A 21,359-nucleotide genomic window follows, 5' to 3' on the forward strand; every position below is an offset into this window, starting at 1 on the left:
AGAAATAAAGAAATAAGGGGAAGAAAATGGACCCGAAATAACCGCCATTCGGGTCCTTATTCAGATGATGAAAAAACCCTAGAAAACTTTAACTTACTTGGAGCAGTGCGTGTGCCATACGCTTGCTCCTTCCCATCCCTTCTTCCCTTCTTCCCTTCTCTCCCCTCTTTCATTCTTCCATTACCCCTTCTTTTCCCTTCCCATAATCATCTCTTTACCTCTGATTCCCTTTTTTCTGGTGATTTTTTCCTTTTTTTTTTCTTTGTTTATGTTCCCTCAATCTACGATTTTTCGATGCTTTCATTTTGATTGCCTTCTCTGCTCCTTTTTTTTTTTTTTTTAAAAAGTTCGTTGCTGGATTCTATGCATCTAATTGCTTCTCTATTTCTGTGCAGTGTTTAGATGGCGGATCGATTGACGCGTATAGCTATAGTGAGTTCGGATAGGTGCAAGCCTAAAAAGTGCCGTCAGGAATGCAAGAAGAGCTGTCCGGTTGTTAAGACTGGTATTTATGTTCCTTTTTTTTTTCTTTTACCTTCTTGTTCTGTTGGAATTTGATTGTCTGATTGTGATGAATTTGATATCGTTTCGTTGATATGATCTTCTTTCGGATGCGAATAGGAAGTAGTAGTGTTTCAGTTAGGCGGATGCTGAGTTTGTTGTTCTAATGGAGTTGTGGATTCATGTATTACGGTTTGTCTTTGATGACTGTTGAGGTTTTCACCGAGCTAGAGAGTTCTAGTGATCCGATGGCAACTTTGTTCTGAAACCTAATTTACGTTTGTCGAAAAATGTAGAATTATCTTTCAAGACAGTCGCCAACTACCCAGCGACTTGGATTTGAATTTCTTATTCATTTCTGATTGTAATTCTATATCCACAAGAGTTTGATTGCGGAAAATTTCGTAAAACAGCCGTCTGTCTACGTGCATGTTTTGGATATTTGTTTTGGCCTGTAATTAATTTTTAATTGGCTCGAATTGCGACTTTATTTTTATCAGTAGTCAGTACTATGGTGGCTCTGCCGTAATTACTTAATTGCTTACCTATTTTTTCTCCTGGAAAATGCATGATTGTTTGGTCTTTTCGTGAGAGTTCAATTTTTTAATCTCATTGATATATGATAAGCAGGTTTAGCCATTTGAATATTTAGTTAATATGAATGATTCATAAGCAACTTCTTTTTTTAATTGTGATTTTTTTTAAATAATAAGAATCCGACTAGCAACAATAATCATCATGGACTCATGCAACAAGTTTCTTTATCAGAGTTTATGTATTTGCTACTTCATTAAATTTTGATTTCTCTTCAGGTAAACTGTGTATTGAGGTTACCCCAGCTGCTAAGATTGCTTTTATCTCAGAAGAACTCTGTATTGGATGCGGTATATGTGTCAAGGTTTGTGCAAGTTGTTGTTTATGTTTGTCTATAAATAAATTATTTTAGCATTCTTATAATGTGTTAATGAGTAATTATAATGGACTATTATACCAATTGTTCTGATCAAATAATACAATGATACAGAAATGCCCATTTGAAGCAATTCAAATCATCAATTTGCCGAAGGATTTAGATAAAGATACAACACATCGATATGGCCCAAACACCTTCAAACTGCACAGGTTATTTCTGGACTAAGCTTCTAAGTTTATCAATTTGTTTCATCTGGTTCAAAATTGAAGGGCAATCTGATTGTAGGCTGCCAGTTCCTCGGCCCGGGCAAGTTCTTGGTTTGGTTGGAACAAATGGTATCGGGAAGTCCACAGCACTGAAAGTTTTGGCTGGAAAGCTGAAACCAAATCTTGGTCGTTTCAATGTAACATTCTCGATTGCCTTTTATGCTTAACTTTGTTGTGTTAAGGCTCAACCGTTTCATGAATATTTGCAGAACCCTCCAGATTGGCAGGAGATATTGACTTACTTTCGAGGATCCGAGTTGCAAAATTATTTTACACGTATCCTTGAAGACAATCTAAAGGTAACATGAAACACTTTACTTCATAATCTATCAAATGTATGAAGTGGTCATTTTAGGTTCATACCGTTTGTAATTATTTGAAAATAAGAAAACGTAGTTGGAAAATGGTTGGTGGATTTAATATCTTTCTTTGCATACCTATTTTATTTGTCTGATAGGCCTTCGTGAAACTTAGATCTATTGTCTTAATTGATTGGTTTTTCTGAAGAATTTCTCATATTACCTCTATTTTGTCTCCTAAGTTTTTCTTGTGCACTTCTTTTGAATTTTTGTCGTTGTGTAATGGAACGAGAATTTTCTAGGTGGTGGGTTTTATTATGTCTTGTGGCAGGTTTGTTGTTTTACTATCTTGTGCGGAGTGTTGATGGAGAGAGAAAATTATAATTTTTAGAGGGGTGTAGTGATCTTTGAATAAGGTTGGGGTGTGCGAGGTTTGGTGTCTTGTCATGGGTGCTTGTTTATTGGTTTTTTTTTTTTTTTTTCATATTATCAACTTAGTATTATTCTATTGGATTGGAGCTCATTCTTGTTGGTAGTTGAGGGTTTTTTGTAGGAATGTTTTATTTGCTGTTGTAAACATGGATTAAATATACCCCATACTGTTTCTACTTTAATTGCATACGAGTAGTAACATGCTTTACCAAACTTCGACTAGAGTGGTTACATGTTCTAGTGCTGGACAACAAAATCACTCAACATTACTTGTTTTTGTTTGCGGCACCTTTTCTTAAAATTTAATTTTGTACAGATAAACCTTTTCTGAATTGATGAAAATGTACTAGGCAAGAGTAACTTTTTGTTGTCATTAATAATGACCGATTTTTCACTTTTATGTTAGGCAATCATAAAGCCCAATATGTTGATCACATTCCAAAAGCTGTTCAAGGGAATGTTGGCCAGGTGCTAGAGCAAAAAGATGAGAGGGATATGAAGCAAGAACTTTGTCATGATCTTGAGCTTAACCAGGTTATAGATCGCAATGTTGGTGATCTGTCTGGTGGAGAACTTCAAAGATTTGCCATTGCTGTTGTTGCCATACAGAATGCAGAGATATATATGTTCGATGAACCCTCAAGTTACCTTGATGTGAAACAGAGACTTAAAGCTGCCCAAGTTATTCGATCTTTGCTTAGGCCCAATAGGTACCGTTGGTCTCTTTTTATCATATTCCTAGCATTTTGTTCCTCTTATCTTAGTTTGTCACAGTTCATGGATCCTTTTGCAGCTATGTAATTGTTGTGGAGCACGATCTTAGTGTCTTGGATTACTTATCTGACTTCATTTGCTGTCTCTATGGGAAACCGGGTGCTTATGGAGTTGTGACCCTTCCCTTCTCGGTTAGGGAAGGGATCAACATCTTCTTGGCTGGATTTGTTCCCACAGAAAATCTACGATTTAGAGATGAATCTCTTACATTCAAGGTTGGTGATTCTGCTGACTTTCAACACCAGAATAGAATGTTTAGACCATTGCAATTATCCTTTTTTTATTTTTCTTGTAGGTTGCTGAGACTCCTCAGGAAAGTGCAGAGGAAATTGAAACATATGCACGATATAAGTACCCAACCATGAGTAAAACTCAAGGAAATTTCAAGCTTCGTGTGATAGAAGGTGAATTTACTGATTCACAGATTATTGTGATGCTTGGTGAAAATGGAACAGGGAAGACAACATTTATTCGTATGCTGGTATTTGGTCTTTCCATTACTTATTTCTAGTTCTTTTCTCTCTTTTAATTTTAGTAAATAGCAAATGTCCCATTAGCCATATCTCTCATCCTAAGCATTTAATCCACCATTGACTGCATTTGCAGGCTGGTTTGTTGAAACCTGATTCTGTCGAAGGCTCTGATATTGAGATTCCTGAGTTCAACGTTTCTTACAAGCCCCAGAAGATCAGTCCTAAGTTCCAATCCACTGTCCGGCACTTGCTACATCAGAAAATAAGAGAGTCCTATATGCATCCGCAATTTGTTTCAGACGTAATGAAACCCTTACTTATCGAACAATTAATGGACCAGGAAGTCGTGAATCTTTCTGGAGGAGAGTTGCAGAGAGTCGCTTTGTGCCTCTGCCTTGGAAAGGTACAATTACATTGTTTCTTAAATAATAACCTTTCATCCAATATCATCGGGAAGCTGTATTAGCTGAAAGGAATGAATCTGTGTTGCCTGGATAGTATATGAATGAGACTAGAATTTAGATTTTTCTGTGTCATTATTTTTGTTCTTGACTAACATTAGTATTTCAGGGGAATGATTAGTATATTGGTTTATTCTAATGCTTGCAGCCTGCAGATATCTATCTGATAGATGAACCAAGTGCTTACCTTGATTCTGAGCAGCGTATTGTTGCTTCAAAAGTCATCAAGAGATTTATTCTTCACGCAAAAAAGACTGCCTTTGTGGTCGAACACGATTTTATTATGGCAACTTATCTCGCAGATCGCGTTATTGTTTATGAGGGTCAGCCATCAGTTGATTGTACTGCTAATTGTCCTCAGTCCCTGTTGACTGGAATGAATCTCTTCTTATCTGTAAGACACGTTTCTTCTAACCCACTTCACATCCTTTCCTTTTGGATTAGTATACCATATCTTAAGATGCAAAACTAGTTGGAGCAATACTCTAGACCTAACGATAATCACTGACGAGTCTTCTTCTTTTGATTGATCGCAGCATCTTGATATTACGTTTAGAAGAGATCCAACAAATTACAGGCCACGAATTAACAAGGTTGACTCGGCAAAGGATCGTGAACAGAAGTCAGCTGGCTCATACTATTACTTGGACGATTAAGAATTTTGCAGGTGTAATTCTTCATTCCTCCTACCCTCCTACATTATTTTCCAATAATAAAAGGTAGATTTCTTATGTTTTCTTGCGTATGCAGGTGAGGAGGCTGGTTTTTTAACCTATAGAGAGCAGCATGTCCGAAGCTGAATGGTCGAATGTTCATCTTCATCTTTGAAAGAGGTGCAAAAGAGGGGGAGAGGACATTGTTTCATTTTGTGGAATCTGTGTTTTTGGCTTATTGGTTTTAATTTAAAAGAAGCAGGCAGGCAGGCAGGGCAGGGCATGTAGTATATTTCTCTTTATGACCTGCTTTTAGCAAATTCAAAAGTTTTCTCAGCCATCATGAGGCAAGTCCATCTTGAATGTTGTTTGCTTTTTTTCCTCCTAAATTTATATTTGATCATTAGATTTTCAAACATATTAAGGAACAAAATAGTATTTCGCACATTTTAGATTTTGTAATGCGGCAATTTCTTTCGCTCAAGTTTTTAGAGGAATGAGTAGTTTTCTTTTCTTTTTCTTCCTCCTTTTATATTACTAGATTTTGAGGTGCATTTACTTACCCTTCCCCCCTATCTCAATCTTTTCTGTGCGTTTAATCTCTGAAAGCTTGAGTTAAGAGTTTGGGATGCGATTCAAAATTAGGCAACTACTACTACTTCTACGTTTGAAGATCTATCAGATGCATTCTTGATTTATCTTATCTATAAAATTTAAGGGCAAATATCAAATTTAGGTCCTTACCTATTAATTTTTCTATTTAAATTCTAAAACAAGAGTTGTATTAATTTAAACGTTAAATATGTGAATTTGAACTTTCAACTTTTATAATCATATCAATTTAATCTTTTAATATTATTAAGTAAATGATTTATCAATATTGCGAGGAAGAAATTTAATCTTTTAACATTATTAAGTAACTGATTTATCAATATTGCGAGGAAGAAAGGATGAAAGACTCAAATTCTTTGAACCTTGTCATTTACTTCATTGGAGAATCCCCTTTTAGGAAGGCGAGCCACTTGCTACTTTTTAGATGGAAGAGCCGACTTCCTCTCTCGACTCCTACAACTCATAAACTCAATTATGCTTAGCCTTGCTCCTTCTAACTCCTTGCAACTTCTCTTTCAGATGGATTGGCGACTACGACTCGAGCGGATGTGACTCGGTCTGACCCGACAAAAGGCCTTTATGCCTCTCTCTTGCATCCAGATTGGGTTGTGCTATGGCTCCCGATCTAACGATAAGGAGGGATTTGACTCGTGAAGCATAGCATATACAATACAAAAGAATATTAGCTTCTTTCAACAAGGTCAAAAGAAAAAGCCTCTACACTCACTTGTCTCGGTCGCAACATCCACCCATTGAATGGGGAAGGTCGAGCTGGAGATTAAGGGCTTTCTTCCCTGCGTCGATTGATTGATTCTCCTTTCAGCCAAGACAATGGATCCCTATAGATCAAGGTGTGCCTCCTAGGGTGCGCCTCGTCCTCCTCGTGACAGATCGAATCAAGAACCTCTGCAGGAAGAGATAATTCAATTCTTTCCGTGGACTCTGAAGGCATAAAACTCTCCCATCAAGCATCAAACTCCTTCATTGATAGTAATCTACAATAAAGATAGGATGTTTTCTCACGGAGCGGTCTTCTCTGGTATCAAAATCTCAATCGCATATTCCATTGCGCCTCTTCCTTTATTCCCGACTACTAAGGGCAGAATGAAGAAAAACAAAGGTCCAGATGAACATAATGCTTTAAAGCCGAAGGAAAAAAGGATATTGTTGGAGTTTTATTTTTCATTGATTGTGCTCGGTCGCTTTGTTTCGCGCCTTGCCGCAGGTTTAGAAGGAGACATCAAAATAGATCAATGAATGGGTCTTTGAACCTCTTTCTCCTATTTAGTCTAGGCTTTCTTCCCCAGCTACCTTTACAGAGATATGTTCATCCCCAGACTGAGAGTGAAAAACACAAGGCTATTTGTCTGGTTCGACGCCTCGTCTCGAGTTTTCGATCTCTTTGACATGCTTCTTCTTTTCGAGGTCAAGCCTCTCCTCTAAGTCTCTCTATTCTCCCCTCTCCTCTATATAGAAAGTCGAACTTCTTCACCCCTCTCCCCAACCGCTGTCATCTTCTTCGCTCCCACAACGAGAAAAATGGAGATTTGACCTCTCGAGTCTTATTCCTTTAATGAACTTCGCCCATAGGCGAGTCCAAAAATGGGTCCAATTAGAGCTAGAAGGACGGTGGTCTGGCTTAGCGAGAGTGAATTTTGAGAGTAGATTATGTATTATGTAAGGAATCGTTATGGATGCAGTAGGTCGAGTAAGCCACGCAGAGTTTGGAATCCACATCAGACTGATCGCAGGATCGAAATCCACTCTGCAGTTGGGGTTATGGAAGGAAGTTTCTTAGGCCTATGCTTTCTTCCCACCACCTCTCTTTAGCAGGCGTATTTCTTCATAAGCTCAGAGGTGATAAGATTTAAATCACCACTTTCTTGAATCTACTAAAATCAAGGCCTTTTTTCTCTTCTAGTTTTTTCTTGAACTGATACGCTAGACTTTCCTTGGACCTAGGACCTCTTAGAGTTTTGCATCCAAAAAGGCTGAGAAATTGGCATGCTTTCAAGGGATGAGAAGTCTTCTGATTTTTGAGCAATTTGATGGTTGAATTCGGACTGATGGCTTTTTTTATTGAACTTTCTGGCCTTCCCACTTTGATTCGTATTTATGGTCCTTGACGAAAACGGAGGGGATGGACCCAACCCATGGGCGCTCGGTAGCCTAATTTATGAATTTCTTTGACTCACAAATTTCATTGCTCCTCCGCAATATTCTTTGCGCTTCGATCATTCAATATTCTTTCAGTTCCACGCAATATTCTTTGTGCCTAACTATGGATTCAAGATGATATTCTTTCTTTTTGAATTCCACTTATTTTATTTCTAGTTGGACTTTACCCACAGAGGACTGATTAATGGAACTAAAACCCGCTACGTGGGCATTGAAGGACCTCCAACGCAAAGAAGAAAGATATTGTAGATTGAGAGTGAGTTCGTCATTGCAAGAACGGTTCTCATCTCAGAACTCTGATAATCATATGAGGAGGTTTAGGATACATAAGAAGATCATAAGGACCATTTCAGCAGGACTCGAATTTCGATTTTGTTAAGTCGATGTGATGTAATCAGGACTCACCTATTTAAGCAAGGAATGAATCGAAGCGGGAAAGAAAGTCAAAGGAATCTTCCTTAGCAGTTTTGTTGTGGCTGTATGAGCAGTCTTCAGTGGCCCTGAGTAAAGAAAGAGGCCTAAGCATATTAGATAGAGACTATAAAGCTCTTCTGAGCTTGATAAAGGCACTTTATTACTTTCTAATATCAACTTATTAGATTCGCAAATTTCAATCATAAAAAAGAACTTGATAAACCACTGGAATATTATTATATCTTCTTATTTCTTGAGCAGAGCTTGATAAACCACTTATATATTCTAAGATCAACCACTATTTATCGTTTCGTCATATTGAATTTCACCTTGTTTGAAATTTTCCTAATAAATGAGGGATTGGCCTTCATTCTCGGGTCGGATCGGCTGATAAGTCATCCAAATGGGTTTCCATTGTCTTGGAAAGTAGAGAAGCCCGTAGATTCAATATTCTTTTCACCTATTGGCTCTTTGAACATGAAATTTGCCAACCCTCTTCTCAAATTCTTTGCTCCTCACCCCCGTCCCCCGTTCGAAGGACTTCTTTATCCATTAGTAGTTAGGAGTATTAAGACTAAAGGACTATCCATATTAACCTATGGCGTCTTCAGACCAGTTCGGAGGACTATCCATTAGAAGGGCTGACTTTAGGCCTCAGTAGATGAAGATAGACTCAATGAAATTTGAGAGAAGGTGCCATAAGACAGGAATATTCTTGAGAAGATTCTTTATATATTGATTCTTTTAGTGTGGAAGTTTGATTCGATCGACCACAAAAAAGCTTACCAAAGATATTCGTTCATTAAGAACGAAGGCAAATCAAGAAGATTCTTGTTGCGGACGAAAGGTAATTATCTCTTGAACCTGGATTGGATGAGGGATAGATTGATGGAAATGGTAGACATGCGCAGTGGAATAAAGATCAAAATTTTACTCTAATTGCAACTAAACAAGTTTAGTGATTAACATGCATAAAAAACCCTAAAATAACAAAGATAGGGTTAAAAGAACAACCTCATCTTTGATGCTTTTCTTTTCTTGTAATCTCCTCACGTGCTTTTCACGATCTTCTCACGAAATCAAAGTTGGGACTACCACTAGCGTTGACCCGCTATTCTTCGGACTTAGAATCGAGTTGTGAGACTAAAAAATGGTGGAGAAAATAGAGAGATGAGATTCTTCGGAGGAACCTAACTTTTAGTTTTTTTTTTTTTTTTCTTATGTTGTGAGACTCAAATGAAAAGTGTTCTTGGTTTTATTTTGTAATTCTCAATTACAAAATTAATTTTTAATTTCAAATCCAAGAGTCATTTCATCTTTGCACAAAACTTGTTTACAAGTAAACTACATGCAAGAGCTTCCCTATCTCACCACTTGGCATTCTTAGTGGGGTAGGTGTCTTGCATGTAATAAGCTACTTGCATATCACATGCAAGTGATAAGCTTGTCAAATGTCAACAAGTGTTATTATTTAAATTAGTCTAAGGGCAATATGGTAATTCAACATTTAAATCAAATTCAAAGTTTAACTTTTTCAAGTCTAAAGTCATCATTTTGACTTTTAACCATTTTGTTTGTCTTGACTAATTTCAATCTCCCAAGCATGAATCCGTAATCATTTCTCCAAAATTCAAATCACATTTGAATATAAAGTCGGTCAAAGTTTGATTTTTCAAAGTCAAAAGTCAACATTTTGACTTTTTACATTTTTTATATTTTTCATCAATTCCGAGCTTCCAAATATGAATCCATATTCATATTAAATCACATTTAAACATAAAGCTCTATCTTAAATTATAACCAATGACTATATTAGATATATTTGTCGTTTTCTCTCTCTTTACCTAATTCAAACAATTCAAATTATTCCATCATAATGTTCTAAGTTGATTTCCTTGTGAGCTAGCAGGAAACCTAATGGACCAATAGATAAGGGGCTTCAACGATCTTAGATTAACTGGCTAAACTCTTTAGACCGAGTTAATCAACCTTCGTTAACTAAATGGTCATCCCACTAAAGTCTCGTAGTTGCACTCCCCCACTATAAATATATTTGTGTCTACGTGATATAACCATGATAAGTAAGTTAATCCTTCACAGGTTGTTCATAATCTCGACTGGGTCAAAGTATCGTTTTACCTCGAGATTATATCTTTTCTCCTTAAGTCCACTAATCCACTATTCAACAATTGATTTAAGGTCCAACCTTTAAACCGAATCCCTCTCGAGCCAATGAGAGGGTGGAGCCCCTTGTTCAAGACCTGGATTCAATCCTTAAGGGAACAACCTATCTACTAACCCTAGAGTGGATAGGAGTGAATTTCGTCTTGCTCTCTATGTCCCTAGCTATCCACCCGGTGTTACCCCTGAAATGGAAGACTTATTGAACCAACGTCATTGAGCTGCCCTCACCTATGCAGATCTAAAGATAATCTCGTGTGAACAGAAGTTCATAATTAGCTCAGGATTAAGATTAAGTTACACTGGATATCTATAAACGAAATAGTCAGTTTTACAAAGTTAGCGGTGTTATAAGTTAAAAGTGACTATTTCATGGATCCGGTCTTATGTAAACTCTTTACATAGGATGCACCCACTTTCATGTCTCTACACGAACGATTTAGGATCACATCGTTTGTACTAACTACAAAACGATCCACATCCATAATGTCCCTAGACTAAGGTGCCCAGTCGTATTCGTATACTATAGACTATTTAGGCTATTTACTCGAACTTGATCCACGTTTATGTCTCTACATAAAGTTCAAGTTTACATAATAATAGCATTGGGACCTTAGTTTATTAGCTTTAAGATTATAGTATCAATAACAACTTATTGAGTAGAATATGATTACAAACTACGAGTTTTAGGACATAAATTCCAACATAGATGATCCCAGGACTAGAAACAAGGAAAAGCATCAACAGAGATATGGTCTTTCAGTTGCATAAGATAGGGTTGTTGCATCATCAGATCAATAGTCCGCGCGAACTAGGGTAGATTTCTTGAAGCATTAGGTTGCGAACTTGAAGCATGTTGTACCTTTTCACGGGCTGAAACTTCTCCTTTTCGAGATCAATCGTATCCAGACCAGACTGGATTGAGGAGACTTTTTGAAGTAGGTCAATATGTCCCAATAGAATGAGAAAGATTATGCTCGAGATCTGCCCACGGAGTGGTGCGAGACAGGATGCACGCGAGAACTCTAGATTAAGGAGTGGTTTTTGTCCGATCTGAATATTCAAAGGAAATGCAAACTGATCCTTTTCATCCTTTGAGACTTGGAGCCCTTTGTTGATAAATGAGATCTTTGAATTTGCCAGTCAAAAGGTTTTGACTTTCCTAGGACACGACTAACTCCCTAACAAATGACGTTGGTTCCAACTTACTATTGCATTCCCCGGGAAAAAGGATATTCAAAGCCAGCACTCGAGTGAGTTTATAAACGAGAGGAGTGAAACTGCAAGACTGTCAAAATCAAGCTCTAGATGAGTTGACGACTCGCAGGGGAGAGGATAACTGTTCTATCAAAATCTTATTGAATCTTATAATTTCATTCACACTTGAGTAGGTCCCCGCTACGTGGTTATAGAAAGATTACGAGAAATAGAAAGAAAATTTATTTCTTATCGAATTCTAGATATTATTAGATGCACTTATAGATTATCTTTGATTTAAGGCCTAAGTTCATCATTAAGAAGGAGAAAGAGAATAAGAGTTCTTGATCTTAACTTTAGATTCATATCGGATTATGATCCATTCTTATATAATCCATTTCATATATGTATTCATTGCAATTCACATCTGAAAATTCATTGAATAGGCGATCAGACTGAATGAATTGAGAAGGGGCTAGGAAGGAGCGGAAGACATAGCAATGTAGGCGAAGCGATTGGTGAAGCGATTCAGAGGAGTGCAAGTGCACACAACAAGGATAGGAGAGCGATTATGAAATAAACAAGGGCAAAGCCGAAATCATAGGGCAGAGGATCATAGTTGGTACAAGGGACGAGTGGTATGAATTTCGTTGACTAATATAGCAATCGTCACTCATTTCTTAATAAGGCTACCCAATTCTCCCAAAAATAGATAGTGAAGACTCATTCAAAGTAGTAGCCATGTCTAAATAATCATAGGAAAGATTCTTCATAGGCATCATGATTTCCTTTGATCTGGAGTTGGGGCAGTCTGAGTCCGCTCTTTCTATGGGGCACAAAGCCTTGAATGATCAGTTTTCCGAAGCGTATATGAACTCAATTCTCAATTTCTAGGTTAGACAATGAGTTGAAAAGAAGAAAGATCTCGTATCTCCACTTATATCGTAATCTGTCTATGCAGAATCAGAAATAAGAATTTGACTGGTTAGAAGACCAAATAAGCAAAAGACTCAATTTAGGAAGCATAAGATGAGGAAGGAAGGGCAAATGATAAGGGATGCAGGCTAAATCCTCTTTGAATTGTCCTCAGGAATTTGCTAACAGAAGAGTTTGACAAGAGAGCGGATTAGTTCATTTGAGTTAAACCCGAAAAGAATCATAAAGACTAGGATTATGAGTGGAAGGTAGGGTCAACTCTCAAGTTTCGGGATAGGCCCAACTTAGAACGATGTCAAAGGTTTCGAAAGTTCACATTTAACTACTAGGTGGTCTAACTTTGAGTAATATTAAATTTTTTTGTCCACAAAGGCCGAACAGTGATGCTCCAGACTCAGTTTTTTGGTTCCGTCCCGAAACGTCGAAAAAAGGGTCAATGCTATGGCTTAAAAAGAGACAGCCCAACTTAGAACGGGTGTCAAAGGTCTCGAAAGTTCACATCTAACTACTGGGTGGTCTCATTTTGAGTATTATTAAAGTTTTTTCCCACAAATACCGAATGGTGATGCCCTAGACTCAATTTTTTGCTTCCATCCCAAAACTTCGAAAAAATGACCAATGCTATGGCCTATAAAGAGACGGCCCAACTTAGAACGATGTCAAATGTCATGAAAGTTCACATTTAACTACTAGGTAGTCTCATTTTGAGTAATATCAAAGGTTTTTGCCCAAAAAGCCAAACGGTGATGCCCCGAACTTAGTTTTTTGGTTCTGTCTTGAAACGTAAAAAAAAACAGCCAATGTTATAGCCTAGAAAGAGACGACCTAACTTAGAACAATATCAAAGGTCTTGAAAGTTCACATCTAACTACTGGGTGGTCTCATTTTGAGTAGTATCAAAGTTTTTTGTCCACAAAAGTTGAACGGCGATGTTCCGAACTCAGTTTTTTGGTTTCGTCCCGAAACGTCAAAAAAGGGCCAATGCTATGGCCTAGAACGAGACAACCCAACTTATAACGATGTCAAAGGTCTCGAAAGTTCACATCTAACTACTGGGTGGTCTCATTTTGAGTAATATCAAAGTTATTTGTTCACAAAAGCTGAACGGTGATGCCTTAGACTCAGTTTTTTGGTTACGTCCCATAACGTCGAAAAAAGAGCCAATGTTATGGCCTAGAAAGAGACGACCCAACTTAGAAGTTGTCAAAAGTCTCGAAAATTCACATCTATCTGTTGTATGGTCTCATTTTGAGTAATATCAAAGTTTTTTGTCCACAAAAGCCGAAGGGTGATGTCCCGGACTCAGTTTTTTGATTCCGTCCCGAAACGTAGACAAAAAAGACCAATGTTATGGCCTAGAAAGAGACGTTCCAACTTAGAAGTTGTGAAAGGTTTCGAAAGTTCACATCTAACTACTAGTGGTCTCATTTTGAGTAATATCAAATTTTTTGCCCACAAAAGCCGAACGGTTATGCCCCAAACTCAGTTGTTTGGTTCCATCCCGAAACGCCGGAAAAAAGAGCCAATGTTTTGGCCTAGAAAGAGACGACCCAACTTAGAACGATATTCAAAGGTCTCGAAAGTTCACATCTAACTACTGGGTAAGAAGGCTAATATGAAAAGTCCTCTGAACAGATGCAAAGAATATTGTGATTGATTTTTGTCCATATTCACTTTCTTTCTGTCTTTTATTGAGCTCTCCTTTATCGAATTTTCTCTTTCTTTCTCTTCTTTAAGCAAGTCGTTCATATAAAATATGGTATTCCAAAACTCTCAGTTTTAAATCAGTTGTTAATAAGAGATTATCGAGAGATATAGGTCAAAGAAATTTCCATCCTTGAAAAGAAAAAGTTAGGGGTCCAAAGAGAAAGCCTATGCTATAGAAGTTCAAAGAAAAAGACAGAAGTTTGAGCTAATGTAATAAAGATGCGTCTTCTCATTCCAAAGACTGGATACAATTTCTTTCAATTAGGGATAGCTCTATGGGATCTATGGAATATCTCTCTCTCAATCACCCAAGTAAAGAAGAGAGAAAGATAAATAAAGATCAATCCAAAGATTTCTCTATCACCTTCTCCTTCGATCAAGTAGCTATCGTCCCGATTCATAACCTGTATCGATGACTTGAGTTGCTTTGTTCGCGCTTGAGACATATTCTACCCTCCTACTTTGAAAGAGCCTTAAACCTCAATTTTTCCTCTGGAGCCTATGAGAACCTCTCCTTAGTCTAGACAACAGCCACTTCCTCTTTCTTTTATGATAAGACAATGGAGGAATAAAATCGACGGTAGCATATTCCAACTTGGGATAGACTTCTGACTATTTTCCACAACTTTGATGAATGAAACTGAGACAGATTCCACATAATGAAAGGAAACTACCACTGAATCAACTACGAATTCCCTGTCTGTGACCCTACATCAAGTCTAGAGGACTCATTCCCTTGATTCCAAGACTTTTGGCTCTTCGGCAACTGCTACAGAGACAACCTCGTTCATTGACTTTCTACCGAAAGAAAGATCGAACTCTCTTGCTAGCAGAGAGCTTTTTTACGGAGTTTATTCAAAATGAACCATGAGCTGCTCTTCCTCTTTCTTCTTCCTCAACTGGGACCGATCCCCTTTTATCTTACCAATTTGCCTACCGCCTTAATGAACAGGGAGAATTGAGACTAATAGGCTGTAGATGTGTCTTTCAATTAGTCTCCGTGTAGTGGATTTTGTTGGGATTTATGTCTTAAAACTCATAGATTGTAAATGTAATCCATTGACCATTATTAATAAACTGTTATTATTGTAATAATTGTTATTGATTAAATTATTAGTTTTGTCTTAATAACTCAAATTTAATAAACTAGCATCCTAAGTTGTTTAATGAGTCTTGAACAATATGTAAAGACATACATGGATCAATGTTCAAGATCAGGTTAAAGGGTCTATAGTATAAGGATATGGCTGGGTACCTTATCCTGGTAACACTATTGATACAGCTCCATTTGTATTTGATATAAACACAATGATCCAACGTGTTTGTGTAGTTGACATGCGAGTGAGGGTATCCTATGCAATGAGTTTGCATAAGACCGGACCACGAAATAATAACCATTAAATGTAACTCCGTTAACTAATTAAATTTCTATTTCACTAGGATGGCCTAGGTAACTTAGTCTTAATTTTAAGTGTGTTATGAACTTCTGTTCACGAAGGATTGTCCTTTGATTTGTATGGATGAGAGTGGCCAGATCGTCGACTCAATAAGCTTATCATTTTGGGGACAAGACCAAGTGGGGAGCTGGGAACATAATTACACACGATGTAATTCACTCATTCCCTACTTAGGGTAGGGTAAGTAGATGAGTGTTCTCTTAAATGATGTCTCCACGTCTTGAATAAAGAGCCATACCCTATTTGAAAAACAAAAGAATAAAAGAAAAATAAAAGCATAGAATAGAAAAAAATAGAAATGGAAAAAAAACAAATATTTGAGATAGAAAAGAAAAAACAAACAAAAAGAAAAACGGGAAAGAAAATAGAAAACAAGGAAAAGAACTTGAATTTAAAAAAAGAAAATCTTCTTTTGTCTGGGTCACCACCATTCCAAAGAAAAGAAGTTAATTTTCACGTTCAAACACACCACATCTAATCCTCTCCAATCCTCTCCATGTTCAAACACAACAACTCTAATCTTCAGTCCACCATTGACCATAAATTAAAAAAGAAAAAAACTTTGGAGAAGGCAAATACATAAGGAAGGATGATAAACAACTAACCAAAATCATTTTTGCTCTAACTTTCTTCTTTATTTATAGAGGAAGAAAGATGTTGGAGATTCTCCAGCTTTTCCTCCAACTCTTCAATAAATGTGTTAAGATTGTGTTAGTACTTGGAATTAGTTTCTAATCTTTTTCTTTATTAAAAAAACAAACAAATAAGTTAATTCTTTAATTTTTTTTGTTTTCCTAAATAAATCTAGGATTGAAAAAAAAAAATCAAATTAGGAGATAAAAAAAAAATCAAAACTTTCACTTAAATTCACATTTTTATAAGTTGACAATATTTCATTTATATCATTTTTAAAGTCTCAATTATCCCATTAAATTCATGGGTTGGCCCTATTCCAAAGGTTTTTTGTTAAAATCAAATTTCAATTTAAAATTGACATTCGGTTATATTACAAACTTCATCTAACATTTTAACTACACTTATGTCAAAATGCATAGTGTGATTAATTTGACATATTAACTCAAGTCAAAGTCAAGAACAAATCACTTGTACTTTTGGTTTTTCGAGACTCGCCCACCCATACACGTGCACTAATCTCAAAAAGGGGTATTTGTTAAGCAAAAAATTTTGACTAATTAAATTATGTCACATCATCATAGTAAATAGGATCCAATAAACAAATTGGCTCAAGCCCAAGTCCAAGAAGCATATGGGTCCAAGTCCAAACCCAACTTGCAAATGGGCTCAAGTCCAAGCCCACCAAGCAAATGAGCCCAAACCCACCTAAAGCCCATAAAATTTCTCTATAAATAGAGACCATTGTCATTCATTTTTTAGGATCTTTGGTTGAAGGAAGAATTGAAGCTCTGAAGTACTGAAGCTTTGAAGAATTGAAGATTCAAACTTCTAAAAAAGCTCTCAAGACGTGCAAGTTTTTATCAAGCTCGAGATCAACATCTTTTAAAAGAATGAAGACTTGGAAGGTTAAACTTTCCTTGGATTCCAGAAGATCGAAGCTCAAATTGATTTGCAACTACAACATTCTAAAAACCGAATATCAATAAGTTCTAAGTTTTAACTTGTATTCGAGTGAAAGCATCAAATGAGTAAATATTAGATATTGTATATGTTATATCAATCAATATATAACGTTCAATTCCACAAATCAAATTTCTTCTACTTCAGAATATGCATTTATAAAATATAATTAAACTATGTAATATATATATATATATATATATATAATACTAGTTCGGACTCTATGTGAAATAGATAGAAAATATCTTAAAGTACTCATTAGTTCTTAAAATAAAATACTTTAAATCAAATGCTAAAAACATAAATGTGGAATTTTGATTGTGAAGGTGTGACCGCCTTCTATGAAAAAAAAAAAAAAATCAGAGCTTTTATGTTGATCCGAGGTTTTATGTGCATGACATTAAATAGCACAATTTTGAGTGGTCTATTAGTGATAAACTTTAATGTGAAATTGATGGAAATTTAAGAAGTAAAACGTGTTGTGGGGGTCTCAACCGTTGTTATCGAAAGTTCAAAAGGTAACTTACTTTCAATAATTGGGTTGTTGCCCCACCTCACTATGCATCAATTGAAATTGAAAGATATTGATGTTTAAGTTTATACTACTTTTTTCTTTGCTTAGAGAAATTCATTCCTTACTATTTTAACTATAATACAATGGTAGTCATTCGTGGGGATTGTTGGGAATGACTATCATTGTACTATTTTATAATTGATGTTTCATTTGGACATTAATAATAATGTAATATTTATTTTATTTTATAATTCTAATAATTATTCTTTTTAATATATATATTGAAAAGAAAAGATTTTGGTGTGAAGTTCTTTCTTAACAAAAAAGCCTTAATTCTGCGAGTGCACGTTTGAGTTTGAAAAGTTGTGTTAACCTTGGAGAGCAACTAACATAAACGATTTAACATCAAGGACGTGCAAAATTTTGTTTCAAGGTAGTGGTTCGATATAACACAACTAAAATCGACAATGATCAACTGTGTTTTCCAACAACTCTTATAATTTTCTTGTGGTTTTACACTTTTTCTTTTTCTTTTTCATTTTCATTTTTTTTTTTTGTTCATTAACTCTAAAGAATGGTTTAATTACATCTCTAAATTGGTGTTTTGTAACACTTTTGTTTAATATTATATGAGCCATCATTTTACGTTGTTGGAAACATAAATATTGAGAAATTAGGGATTTTATTCTTTCTAGATTTTAGGTTTCCGTTTTTTTAGTTCCTAAATGATATTTTTATTTAGTGTTAATTTTGAGTTTGGTTTTAATTTTTGTTGTCCCTATTAACTTTACTCTAAGTTTTATTTTAACTTTACTCTAACTTTTATTTCAATTTTATTTCTAAATTTCAACATTTATACTTGAACTCCAATTTTTCATTAAAAAACTACTATTGTGCATTTAGTTGTGTTAATGTATATTAATTAATTAAAAGAAGTAAAATGAGGTTTATCATTTTTCAAATCATTAAAAAATTAAATTTAACTTGATGAAAATGTGTTTAAAAGTAAAATAAAACAGCAGCGAATTGTTATTAATGGAGTGATGTTAATCAAATTTTAAATATGACAAAAGGTGATGTTAATCCTTTATCCAAATTAAAATCAGTTTGGAATATGCAAACATATCCTAAATCCTTGACACTCCTATACCTAAATTAGAACAAAACTCAAAATCGATAGCATTTTGAAACGTAAGACTCAAATCTAAATGGTACTACTCTTGAACAAATGAAGCATATACAAGTTTGTTCCTAAAATTGTATGAATTTGGGTTGGGTAGCTGAAGGAGAAGAAAGTAATTTGAGAGTAAATGGTACTTCATGTTTTGGGCCTAAAAGTAGAAGAATAATTGGGGTACATGAATGAATAAGGGCCCATAAATTTCTTCTCAAGTCCAAAACTGGCCCCATAGCTCAATATTTGGGCTCTAAATTATTTTAAATGTTATTGAGAAACAAGAATCAAAACAAAACCTATTATCTCTAAATCAAATGGTTGAACATAGATATTAATATAAAAAAATATCAATGTAATAATAAGAAAAAGCAAAAGAAAATATTTAGAATCAGAATGAGTTAGTTATACTGTGTTTGTTGAAAAGGAAAAGTATATATTGATCCATAAGTTTAATTTAAAATAAAGGAAAAGGAAAAATGAGAGCCAAAAATAGAAAAAGGATATATGGTAAAATAAAAAATAGGGAGGGAAAGGAGAGAGATATGATTTTTTTTTTTTTTTTTAATTTAAAAAAAAGAAAATGAAAGAAAAGGAGAAGAGAGGGGACATACAGTCAGTACATTGAAATGACAACACAGCCCCACGCTTGTCCCCTTCCACTCAACCAAATTAATTAATCAAAAAACAAATCCTTTTTTTTATTTTTTTTTTTAATTTTGTCATAGATGAGGGGACTAAATTTCTATATAACCTTTAAACTCCTTTCTGGATTTTTAACCTATCAAATTATATATATGAGATAATATCATTTTACTACATCTATCAAATTTAAAGATCAACCAATCATTTTTATTCTAAAAAGAAATTATATCATTTTACTTTTATATATTTTAAAGAGATTCCCTTTTATTATTTTCAAATTTTATCTTAATTTTACACTAATGTTTCACAAACATTGAAACCAAATGCAACTAAAAATGTAAATGAAAACACACACAAAATAATAATAATAATACTTCAAAATAGTCTTTTAGATTTTTTAGTCTCACAACAATTAAAATCTTTGTTTATTGATCACTAAATCTTGAGATGTGGTCTTCTCTCAATGTGTCATCTTAAAAACAATAATCAACAAAGGCAAAGAAACAGAAATAGAATTTTAGTTTCATCCACATTTATAAAAGCTAGTCTCATACTACTCCACTTGCAAACCATATACTTGTCTCTTCCAAAATTAAACTTTTAAATTATTGAAATACATAAATCAAATTAGACCATTCATAATAACTAAATTTACTTATCTACACTTTTAGATGTGAGATTAATAAAATGGATTGTCATAAAATAGATTATTTATAATAGATTTTTTTTAAAAAAAAACAAAAAGAAGTCTTAATTGAGAGTCTAAATTGACTTGTTTACCATGGTTTAAAAGTTTAATCAATACAATTATCTCATACAATACTTAAACAAAATATAATATATAGAGGTGTATATATCACATCTAGGTCCCTCCTTCCAGTAGTCACCTTCATATTTTTTTAAAATTGTTTTAACTCTCTTATTCTATCCAACTTATAATTAGATCAAATCTCCAACTTCAAGAAATTAGTGTTTTTTTCAATTATCGATGAACCAAACCGATCACTTTTGACTAATGATCCAACTAAATGATCTAGAGCATGACTTTATACTATTCGTTAGGAGACACATTTTAACCATAATTATATATTATCTACTTTTTAGTTGGAAGTGCAAATTAAAGTACATTTGTTGTATAGTTTCACTCAAAAAATGAGCTATTTACCAATGATTTTTCTAGTGTATAGTTAATGTGGGGACTTAAAGCATTCCCCACCAAATTGAGAAGAATAGGATTCTGATTTGAAGGGGAAAAAAATAATCTATTTACTATTGTAAAGGAGGAAAAAAGGGCATTGGACACAAAAACTCAATACATATTTTGTACAATATATATGATCATGCAATAAAACATATCCAAATTTGATATGGAATGTGAACAGCCAACTTCTATATATGCACTACTCTATTAATGGTTTTTATATTATTCTTTTGTCTTCAAAGATTCACTTTCTGAAATTGGAAAAATAAGGATTAAAAAGTTTGAATAATATAAAGTTTTTTATTTTGAATTCTTTGTGTGTACATGGAGAGATTTTGTACAATAATAAATGTTTGAAAAATATAGCACACAATGTGTTTCCTTATGTACCTTGCTTTTGTTGTCTTACTACATCTCTTTGCTTCTTCTCTTATCTTAGTTATGTAAACAAAGTATATATATATATATATAGATCGATTATTTAATCGTCTGTGTATATTATATGATTTAAGGACGACAATGGGCCAACGTCCACTGGGAAAAAAAGAGTTTCTATGACATTGTATAGCTAAACCAAACTAAGAGGAGAAAAAAATTAAATGTGCTATAAAATTTTGAAGAAAAGGTGCTCTTTTTTATTTATTTGTGTTTTTGAACCATTACGACAATTTTTAGCGTCGTCAAGTGTATAACGAACTTTTATTATGTTGAGAATTTTTTATTGAAAAAATCAAGGCGACTCACGCTTGATATAAGGTAGATGGACTACTTATCT

The 21,359-nt window shown here is 34.7% G+C and overlaps 1 protein-coding gene across 1 annotated transcript; it reads left to right on the forward strand.

Annotated features, from left to right (window-relative positions):
- LOC101214910 (ABC transporter E family member 2) lies at window positions 1–5,294 on the forward strand. The gene is given in 14 exon segments (XM_004150200.3): window positions 1–238; window positions 396–505; window positions 1,314–1,399; window positions 1,526–1,623; window positions 1,700–1,817; window positions 1,890–1,979; window positions 2,818–2,830; window positions 2,833–3,121; window positions 3,205–3,400; window positions 3,481–3,666; window positions 3,792–4,061; window positions 4,268–4,513; window positions 4,656–4,786; window positions 4,870–5,294. Coding segments are annotated over 12 exon segments (1,815 nt in total). The 5' UTR covers window positions 1–238; window positions 396–402; the 3' UTR covers window positions 4,776–4,786; window positions 4,870–5,294.
- Window positions 5,295–21,359: the final 16,065 nt, after the last annotated feature.

Source organism: Cucumis sativus, chromosome 4 (genome assembly GCF_000004075.3).
Source record: "Cucumis sativus cultivar 9930 chromosome 4, Cucumber_9930_V3, whole genome shotgun sequence".
NCBI lineage: Eukaryota > Viridiplantae > Streptophyta > Magnoliopsida > Cucurbitales > Cucurbitaceae > Cucumis > Cucumis sativus.